We start from the raw sequence: 10,950 nt of genomic DNA on the forward strand, positions 1-10,950 counted from the left end.
AAAGAACTTTTATTTATGAGTTATTGATATATAGATTAATGTTTATATATGTATTATTCTAGATATTAATATTTTTAAATATTTATTTACAAATTAGCTTTAATCATTTCTGAAAAAAATGTCAAAAAATGCCTGTCTGAGAATAAGTTTGTCGTTCAGTCCATTTTTCAAGTTAGAATTATGTTCTGTGAAAACTGTGGATTAAAAGTATTACAAATGTTTTTCTCAAGACAACAATTATATTTTATTATACAGACTTTCCATTTAGTCATACAGAATATCAGAATATCAAAAGAAATGTATCCAAGGTTTTAGATTTACTAAAATTATCTTTACTGTTTCATTAAGTTAATGAAAGACATTTTTACTTAAAAATGTCTTTTTTGTTTCTATGTACTTCTTTTTTTGTTCCTTGCAAGTGTACAGATATGAAAAATACAGGTTCACACCACTGCGCTAAAAATTTTATCCACTTTTGTTTTTGCCCCATCAGGCAAATGTCAACACAGTAAAAAAGACAAAAAACACTTAAGTATAATTATGAAAATTCCAACTTCATAGTTTCCTGAAAATGTCTTGAAGACCCTCATGGTTCTGCAGATCACCATCTGAGAGTGCCCTGTAAGGTATCAAACTGCCATCTCAGAACTGAACTAAACTACCAGGGAACTATTCGTCAGTGTTCTCGAACCAGCATGGCGGGGGAGAGCAAGTGCACTCCTCTGCTGTTCCTTGCGTTCCTGGCTGGCCTGTCGACTTACAAGATTGCAGCAGCAGCTCTGAACCATCTCTTCCTCCCTTAACATTTGCAAATGTTCCCCCTTAGTCAACCGTCTCAGATGTGTTTTCTCATTTGGCTTGTTCAAATTAGGATCTTAACATCCTTCCCTTGATTTCAATCATTACTTTTCCCTCACTAATACTTGATTCTCACCAATAATTCTAATTCCTATACCCACACAATTTTTACTTATCGATTTGTTTTTCTTTAATCTTAAAAGACAAGGTGTAAAGAAAAAATACATATGTGTGTGTGTGTGTGTGTGTGTGTGTGTGCATATATATATGTATATATAGAGAGAAAAAATAAAACATTTATACATAGGCCGGCAGGACTGAGTTCTCAGTAGATTGCTCAAAAATACACTCTTAACATTTTACTTATCTATCCAATGTCACAATGTTTTCTAAACTACGTACATCAGAATTTGTGCCACAGGCCACCTTCGTTCCCGAAAGTTTTTCAGTGCAAGCAATCCAGGCATGGGAGGAGAAAGTCCAAACTTCACCTGTTCCTCAGGGAAGTACTGGCTTGCTAACAGGAAAGAGGTAACATCTGGGGTGGTTCCCAGGCATTGCCAGGAAGAGTCCACTCCCCATGGCACAAATCTCCTTGAATTAATGCCAAGCCCGTCCCCATGATCCCTATGTCTCCATATTCTCATTATCCATTCCGTCACCCCTCCCTCAGCTCCTCTTATAAAAGCCTAGTCGTTTCTGACTTGACCAACCATCTCAGGATCTCAGGTACCTGCAAAACAGGTAAGTGGTGGTAAGTGCAAGCTGAGAGAAGATGAGATCCATGACAGAGGGTTAACTCACACATTTCAGAGAAGGTTATAGGAGGATTTTAGCAATTCTGAGACTCAGGTAAGGCCATCCTGGGAGGTCTCAGGGTAGTAGGGTGTACATATTCTCCTTTTCTTTCCAGAACTATAGAATGAGATGAATATCAATCACCAAGATCAATTTAGTCCTAGGAGACAGAAAAAAGACAAGAGGAAGAACAGAGGGTGCTCTGCATGCCTTCTCTCTGATCACACTTCTTTAATGATCTCTAATTGCTTCCTCAAGTCTCAGACACGATGCTGCCTCCCATGGCCTTCCCCAGCTTGTCCTGGATGCTGTTCTCCTGCCTGGTGCTCCTATCTCAGGTGCAAGGTGAGATGTCTCCACCTCTAGCACTGGGTTCCCCGTGAATGCTCAGGGCCAAAAGAGGAGGAAGCCTTCTGTGCGATGCATGTGGCAATGCTGAGGCATATCCTCACACAATGAAGCTGCCTGAAATTCCTCCATCATCACTCTTTCCTTCGGGGTAATTCGTGGTGGGAGGCACCACAGTGTTTCACGAACATTGGAATGAGATCATTTCCATTTTGTCAGTGGACTCGAATCTATGTTGGTAAGGTGAAGAGAGAAAGCATGAAGGATCAGTAATGGGATAAGGGGAAAGAGAATGGTTGGAGGACCCAGTGTGGGAACAAGTCAGCTCAGAGTGGGGAAGTATTGGACTTTTCAACAAAGGACAAGGGTAGAAAGAAAAGAAATGATCCTTCATTTAATGGGGTCGGTTCAAGATCAAGAAATCCTGAAAATGCTGACAATGGAGAGAGGTAGTCAAGAGTTTGATGTCACTTCCCCAAGCATTGGCCTCATAGATATTTTCCAAGGTCACCTTCCAACCACAATTCTCACTCTTCCTTTCACTCTATCCCTCTCCTTTATTTTCTTCCACCCCAGGTGAAGACAACAAGACGGAAGTTTCCTCTCCACGAAGCAGCTGTCCCAAAGGTTCCTATACCTTTCGTTCCCACTGCTATGCCTTGTTTATGACACCAAATCCTGGAATGATGCAGATGTGAGTAGATGCATTTGCAGTTACAGATGATAAGAAAAAGTTTGCTAGAGACCAGAGAGAAAGGGCATGGTCTCCATTCCCCAGATTTCCAGGGGCAAAAATGAATACCCTCATCTATTGCGCACACACACTTCTCACCCAGCTAAGCCCCACCCTTCTCCCAGTGAGATCTCAAGCTCTTCCTCAGTCTCTCCCTTCCCCACACAGATTGCCTGCCAGAAACGACCCTCTGGATTCCTAGTGTCTGTGCTCAGTGGGGCTGAGGCATCCTTTCTGGCTTCTCTGGTCAAGATCAATTTGAACGCCTACTCAAACATCTGGATTGGGATTCACGACCCCACAAAGGTGCGATAACGTCTCCTCTCTGTTTTCTCTTCAGCTCGTTACCGGGCCCGCTCCCTGTCCCCCATGCCTGCCCAAGAAATACCCTAGAGAACCCCAGAGCTCAGAGATCGGGGGCGATATCTGGGGAAAAAGGAGGACCTCGAGGCTAGCTGAAGAGCTGAGTTTTGTGGAGGACTCTAATCTCCCGTTGAAGCTAATCTGCCTCTTGTCAAGCTTTTTACACAGTTGACACATGACATCTTTTAATTCAGTTCTCTGAGCTGCACTGAGTCTACATAGACTGTGCTGAGGAATTCTAAAGGAAGATAAGATGCATTTTCCGCTATAGAACCAATATTGTTTTTGAGGTTCAGAAAGTTATCATGAATGCACCACTAATTATTGCTCAGGCAGTAACACGTTACTCTGAGTGGTTCCATTAGTCTTTGTGATTATCGGCTTTGGAATTTGCCAATAGGAGCAAGGATTTAGGGAGAGCTTCCCAGAGGAGAGCTCCATGGATGAGCAGACCAAATTCCATGATGCCAAGTAGGGGATCAGATATCCAGCTGAGGGGATCATGCAAAGAGAACTCTAATGGCCATTCAGCCTCACCTGGCTCCGTCCTCTTCTCTATAGGGCTATGAGCTCAATGCAGGTGGGTGGGAGTGGAGTAGTGACGATGTGCTGAATTACCTTGCTTGGGAGAGAAATCCCGCCACCATCTCAAACCCCGGCTACTGTGGGAGCCTGTCACGAAACTCAGGTGAGAAACAGGGTGCTACCTTCTGGACAGCCTTTTCATCCCCTCGTTCCCCATTTCTGGGCCTGACCTTCAGGAAATCCTCTTGAGCTAGGAAATGCGATGTTGGTGTGGCTTCTCCCAGCTCCTCTCATCCTTCCTTTTTTGAGTCTCCTTTCCCTGGAGTGGGGCCTTGGTGGAGATGAGGGAGGGGCTTTGACTCCATGGCAGAATCTGAGGTGTCTCTCCTTTGGATCACAAGCTCTACCAGTCCCATTCACTTGAACTCTTCTGTCTCTCCAGGGTATCTCTCATGGAAAGATTATAACTGCAATGAGAGGTTACCCTATATCTGCAAGTTCAAGAACTAGGTCAAGTGGGGTCAGCGACCAGAATTTGGGATGCAGCTCATCCTGGACATGGAACTTCGTGAGAAGACTCACCCAGGGAAGAAATCTTCTCCCCACACCGTAAACCTGTCCTCTTCTTTCTAACCTCCCCACCTCCTCAGCCTCATTTCAGGCTTTTTTGTGTTTCATGGCCTTAGGTCTCAGAGGGTTCTAATAAATATTTTACACCATACATGTGTTCTAGTACTTTGTGTTCTAGTCTCATAGCAAGACTCTGAGGAAGAAATGCAAGTGGGAGGAAATCTAGGTCTTTTCTTTGTTCAGTTTCATCAGGCCCCCGGGGAAAATGACTAATGTATAGTCCTAGCAATGTACATATTATGAGTACGTAGGCCCTGTTTGTGGAGGATTTGTGTTTGTGAAGAGAAAAACACTTTCTGCTACACTCTGCTGAGTCTTTCTCATGATGGTGTGACACCAGGAGGCTTAATGAGGCTAATATTAGTACAACAGCACTTCTGAAATTATTTGCCTGATGGAGCGATTATATTTTTTTTAATTGCAATCTACCTTGGACCATAATATTTTTATAAAATAGAGTAAAAAAAAGATTACTTAAACTCTGGTTACAATGCTGAAATGTGGAGCATTCGAAGTTGTCACTCTTCTTTAAAACAAGAAAAAATTCTGAACGATTTGAATACCAACAACTTGTCTTGAGCTAATAACCCTAAAATCTACAGCGGCTCCAGAGTGCATAGAGCCCTTCTTATATCTGCTTACCTGGAGCAGTAACAGCTAGAGCCATAAACTCTTAGAAACATTAAGTGGTAATTTTGACAAGTTGCCGAAAGCCGAGTATATATTGTCTTTAAGAGAGAAGTTCCTGGATGCCACAGTCTTAGGGAGATTTCCACATTTTCATGAGTTTTACTTCTGGAACCCACCAGAAGAGAAAAATAACTATTTTTCTCTTATGAAGAGAAAAATAACTATTTTTCTCTTATGAAGAGAAAAATAACTATTTTGAAATCTATCCAGATAAAGACATCACAAGAAAAGAAACAGCATGTCAATGTCCCTGATAAATATAGATGCAAAAATTCTCAGCAAAATATTAGCAAACTGATTTCAACAGAACATTTAAAGGTTCATACACCATGACCAAGTGGGATTTATTTCTGGGAAGTAAGGATGTTTCAAAATGTGCAAATCAATCAACATGATATACCACATTAATAGACTAAAGGACAAAAATCCCATGGTCATATCAATAGACACAGAAAATGCTTCCAGAATCTATGGGACAACATCATACCTGTAGTTAACAATAAGGTATTGTACACTCAAAAATGTGTTAAGAGAAATAGATCTCATATTAAGTGCTGTTATCACTAAAAGAAAAACCTATAAATAAAAAACAGGACACAAGGAAACTTTCAGAGGTGATGAATATATTTATTACCTTGCTTGTGGTGATAGTAAAATGAGTGTATACATATGTCCAAAATACATTAATTATGTGTATTTTTTGTATACTAATTAAACCTCAATAAAGCTAGGGGTTGGTGGAAGAATATAATACCCAGTAACTGTGGAACACTCCCTGTGGCCAGATCATGGTTATAATGCCATTCTCCAATAAAAGGAACAAGAGCTTCTTGAAGAAATGATTGAATCTAAGACGAGGATAAAAATATATAAAATGAGCCTGGAGCATTTTATTGTGCCATAAATTAAGGAAGTGTTTATGAAAATAAAAACCTTTTGTTGGGGTTATGTCAACTGGGTCACAGGAGCCAAGTGAAAGAGCTCCCAGTGACCAAAGCTGGAAGTATTTGAGAAACAAAATAAATCAAGTAGTATTGGATTATAACTGAAATAATAATGCAAATATCCATGAGTCAATTGATATTATTAATTACATATTATATAATATAAGAAAAGACTAACATTGCATGCAGAAAAAATTTCAAATAATTAATGGAGCTCCTCCCCGTTCATGGAAAGGGAGCATAATATCCCACACTTTAAGTGACTTCCTTCCAAAGAGTAAAGCATGGAAAGGTGGTAAAGAAAGAATAACTTTACTGTGGAGAAAACTAACAAACACACATCAGCCAATTGATCAAGATCAACAGCAACAGTTCTAAGTCTTGATGATAATATGTAGCTTTGGTATAATATGATGAGAATGACACTTTATTTCTGTGATCTTCCTCTCCAAAATAGATAACTCCAGTCTAATCATGAGGATAAAATACAAACTCCAATAAAAGAGTATTACAAAAAATAACTGGCCAGTTTTCTTCAAAACAGTCATAGTATCAAAAAGCAAGCAAATCTAAAGGACATTAGTAAAAATTTAAAAAATCTGAATAAAGCATGAGCTTTAATAATAATATATCAACATGGTTCATTCATTATAACAAGTACTATATTAATGCAAGATATTAATAATAGAGGAACTGGGTACAGGTTATATGGCAAGGCCCTGTATTACCATTGCAATAATTCTGTAAATCGAAAACTATTCTAAATTAAAATTTTTTTTAATGAATTGCTAAAAACAAAATAAAAAACAAAAACATATAAATTACAAGCCCGTTTTTAAAAGTTTAAGTTCCATAGACAAAACTAATCTATCAAATTGCTATAAAATTTTCTGAAATCTTACTCTTATTCTCTGTGCTTACCTGGCCATAGAAGAGGCAACAAACAGTTTGAGAACTAGCACCATTTCATAGACTACACAATTAGTTCCTTATCCCTATAGTTGCTGACTGGAATTATTTTGCTGAGTAATTCTAGGAAAGGGTCTCAGTGGATTTTTTGTCCTGTGGCCTGGAAACTTTCTGGCCTCCATTAGGACTAGAGCTGAGAAGACTTAATATCTGGCAGAATTTCTATGATTATTTATTGAATGAATGAAAAATGGAATAAATGATGCTTTATTTGAAAAAGCACCACTTACATGAGTGAAGAAGGATGAGATTTTCGATGAATCTAAATATTTTTAGACTATTCACTACCTTACTGCTTTCACCTTCCCAGCCTCATATCTTGTGCAAAAATAAAGTATTTGGTCAGTTTCCTCAACTGAAAGGGGGATGGGACCTTGTCCAAAATCTTTTATATGAGCCTGGAGGAACTCAGCATTGCTACATTAGTGGGGCTGCCAGATAAAATACAAGACTCCTAGCTAAACTTGAAATTCTGATAACAGTTTTTTAGTAAAAATGTTACTTCTTTGCTCATTCTGGCAGATATTGCATATTTGCCAAATCTGGTGATACTATATGTAGAGGTTTTCATTCTCAAATAGATGGACATGAATAGCCAGTGTCTACTTTTCTAAATTGATGTTCCGTAAGTTTCCTGTACTTTTTCTAAGATAGGCTACCTATCTTCAGAGAGGGAGGATCAGCAATTGATTCTGAAACTTAACTAAAAGCACATCTAGTCCTTTAGGTAGAGAATTTTTTTCTGTCATTATCTGTCAAAGTTAAAGAGTATTTTTCTCTTTGTTCTCTAAAATATGTTGTATGGGATTGGAAATATATGTTTTTTAGTAGTTTGGGGAAGTCTTCCAGAAACAATCTTGACCTGAAGTTTTCTGTGTAAGAAGATTCTTTAAAAATGTAGATTAAATTTCTTTAATAGTCATAGTAGGACTTTCAACTTTTTCTTAATTTCTCCTACAAAAATTAAAATTTTTTCAACTCCATACATTTGAAAAAAGAAAGAAACCCATGTAGGGGTTGCATAATTGAAAAGGAAATAATGACAGTAGTCCTTGGCATCCTGTGCTCCGACTCCTTCACTGGCCAAAAAGTCCAACTCCCCTTTGCCCTATATGTGGGCATGTCTTACAAAGAGATTGTTCACAGCTCTTCCAAGGCTCTGGGCTGTGTAAGTGACCATACTCTTCAATCCTGGGAAAACTAGATGAGTGAAGATGGATCTGTGGTGTATTATTATCCTAAGGGACCAGTGAATGCAATTCTAGCAGCTCCAAACTGTTTCAATAGTGCATTAGGTACACAATGTTTCTTCTTCTGTCCGTCAGAGCAAAACCAGGTGTTCTTTAGTTATTGTGTTTAAAGTTTCTTAAATTGGTGGACAGGGCAGGATTCATCGTGTTTAGAAGGAATGAGAAAAAGTTGTTGATATATTTTTGACATATTTTTAATAAATTGACATATTTTTCCTAGATACAAGAAGAGAGAAAAAATATCAAACTACTATTAGTTCAACTACTTTTTATTAAAATAAAAGTGATAACGTTCTCTAGGACAAGTACACATCCATGGGAGAGTCAATAGGCAAAAAGGGGAAATTTTAGTATCACAGGTAAATTTTATGCCACCTGTTAAAGGTGTCCTTGCTGTCATATCGCTCTCATCAAATCAGGAATTAAACAAATAAAAAGCAGAATATGGGGTCTTAATAAGAAAAAAGAAATAATATTCCCCCAAGAAAATAAAGCCCATTTGTCTACTTAGTGATCACTCTCAGCATTGTCTTACCTCGAGGGCTAGATGCCTAGAGCATTAGGTAGAAACCCATGGCTTTTCAGCTGATGGTTGATTTAAAAGAAGCCATATCAGCAAGGTTGATATGGGAAGCCTTGAGGTCTTTCTGGGGCTGTTTCTGATTTGGGAATTCATCTATTTTTCTTCATTAGTATCCTTTGCTATAGCTTTAATTCAGCAGTGGGTATAAAGTGAAAAAGAAATTCGACTGGAATTGGTAAAACAGATTTTTATTTCTGCTATACCTCTTCTTAGCTCTGTATCTAAGCTACCCTCATTCTTTAAGAGAGAGAAACTTTCAATGCCCCTTGTCCCTTCAAGGAGATCTGCAAACACCAGCAAGTATTAAAGGAATTGCCTCAAACTACTCCCTTCCATCCAGGTTTTTCTCATTCCAGCTTTGTTAATGCCTTGTGTCTGTTTTCCACTACTTCCAAGATTTTTGCTCTGAACTGAAACCTTGAACTCTATTCCTGGTATCTTCAAATTTAGTATTTTATATGGTTTCTCAGTTGGATTAAATTATACATAATGACTCTCTTAGCTCTAAGACTCTATGCTACGGTCTCCAACCTTTTCGACACCAAAGACTGGTGCTCCTATGAGAATCTAATGCCTGATAATCTGAGGTGGAGCTGAGGCAGTGATGCTAGCACTGGAGAACGGCTGCAAATACAGATGAAGCTTTGTTCATTGCCTGCCGTTCACTTCCTGCTGTGCGGCCCAGTTCCTAACAGGCCACTGATCTGTACTGGTCCACAGCCAGGGGTTGGAGACCATTGCACTTTAGTACATGCCATAATACAAAAAGTGCTTGGTAAAGCATTAATTCTATTATCTATCTATCTATCTATCTATTTATTTATTTATTTATTTATTTATTTATTTATTTATTTATTTGTATGCCTACAGCACCTGGCATTCCTAGGTGGTCTCCCATCCAAGTACTAACCAGGCCCAACCCTGCTTAGCTTCCAAGGTCAGAAGATATCGGGCATGTTCAGGGTGGCATGGCCATAGACAAGCATTAAATATTAACATTTTGTGTTACAGATCCAGGAAGTATTCAACTACATGGTGATTTTTCTGGTACCATCAGACTATACCACAATTGACCCTAAACTCATTTGTTCACTTAAACAGATTTAGGAGTGCACCATATGGTTATATGCTTGATTCAAATCATCATGCCTTTGAAATGACTGGAAACCCAACTCTGCCTTCAAGAATAGCGCATCACCACCACCACCTCCATCCAGCATAATGCTGACCACATAAACTCAAGTGCAAACATTTCCTAGTTTCCTTGATTTGCTTAAATAAACCATTGTTGGCTCTGATCTTGAATTTTTATATCAGGTTACATTCAATCTCAGCATCTTCTGCTACATTGCTTAATATATGACTTTGGTCTCTCTAGGGCTTTCCTTCCCTCCACTAAATTTGTCTCTGCTTCCTTTCACCTACTGTATCAATTATGATATTTTTAACTGTAATGGAATATCCCACCATAAGCAGCTTAAATAACACAGAGATTTATTGATTCACTTAAAAATTTAGGAAACAGTCTTTTTCAGGGTTCACTAGAAGCTCAGAGATGTCAAGAGTCTAGGTTGACATCTCCATGATTATCTTGGTCTTTCGCTCATTGCCAAAAAATAACCACAGCAGCCTAGGCATCAGCTGACTATTTCCAATTCAGTAAAGAAGAAAAGAAGAGAAAAAATGCTTCTTTCTCATACACTCTTTCTTATTACTGAGAAAATTTGTTCTCACAAGCCCTTGGTAGATGTAATCTTACATCTCATTGGTCAAAGTTGGTTTGGAGTTCTATTCTCAAATCGACCACCAGAAAAGGGTGAGATTGCCATAATTCACTTTGACCAATCAGGATTTATCTATGGGACTGGCTTTATTGCCTTTCATACGTATTCAGGGTTTTGTTAGCTGAATTTAAAAAGAATAGTTTTTGTCAAGCCAATTGATATCATCTACTATACCTAGAGCCATGCTTAATTTTCTGAGAAAGAGATCACAGGAGATATTTTACTAAATTTATAGTCTTTATTCCTGACCATTTAGTGTCCTGAAATATTTTATAAGTTTTCTTCCCCTGGTGAATTCTCTTGAACCTTTCATCTAGAAGTGGGCAGTCAGTTTCTAACTCTCCTCCCTGTTTCCCATTACGTCCCATTGAACCCTCCATAATTGAATGCCTGCAAGGCAGTCCTGGGCTTTATTTCTCTTGACAGTTGACAAAAATGCCCCTCTCCTAATATTTGTAATCTTTTATTTTTTCTGATTAAAAACTTTTCTCCCTCAATTTGGGGAAGAAGGTAGGAGTACTACGATTGTGTATGA

The 10,950-nt window shown here is 38.5% G+C and overlaps 1 protein-coding gene and 1 pseudogene across 1 annotated transcript; one reads left to right on the forward strand and one right to left on the reverse strand.

The window, feature by feature from the left end:
- Positions 1-1,865: 1,865 nt before the first annotated feature.
- LOC120594498 (lithostathine-like) lies at positions 1,866-4,199 on the forward strand. The gene is given in 6 exon segments (XM_039852522.1): positions 1,866-1,941; positions 2,521-2,616; positions 2,619-2,638; positions 2,846-2,983; positions 3,602-3,728; positions 4,008-4,199. Coding segments are annotated over 6 exon segments (525 nt in total). The 3' UTR covers positions 4,076-4,199.
- Positions 4,200-9,492: 5,293 nt separating this feature from the next.
- Positions 9,493-9,611, reverse strand: LOC120594744 (uncharacterized; annotated as a pseudogene).
- Positions 9,612-10,950: the final 1,339 nt, after the last annotated feature.

The sequence above is a fragment of the Pteropus medius genome, unplaced genomic scaffold (assembly GCF_902729225.1).
Source record: "Pteropus medius unplaced genomic scaffold, Ma_sr-lr_union100, whole genome shotgun sequence".
Classification (NCBI taxonomy): domain Eukaryota; kingdom Metazoa; phylum Chordata; class Mammalia; order Chiroptera; family Pteropodidae; genus Pteropus; species Pteropus medius.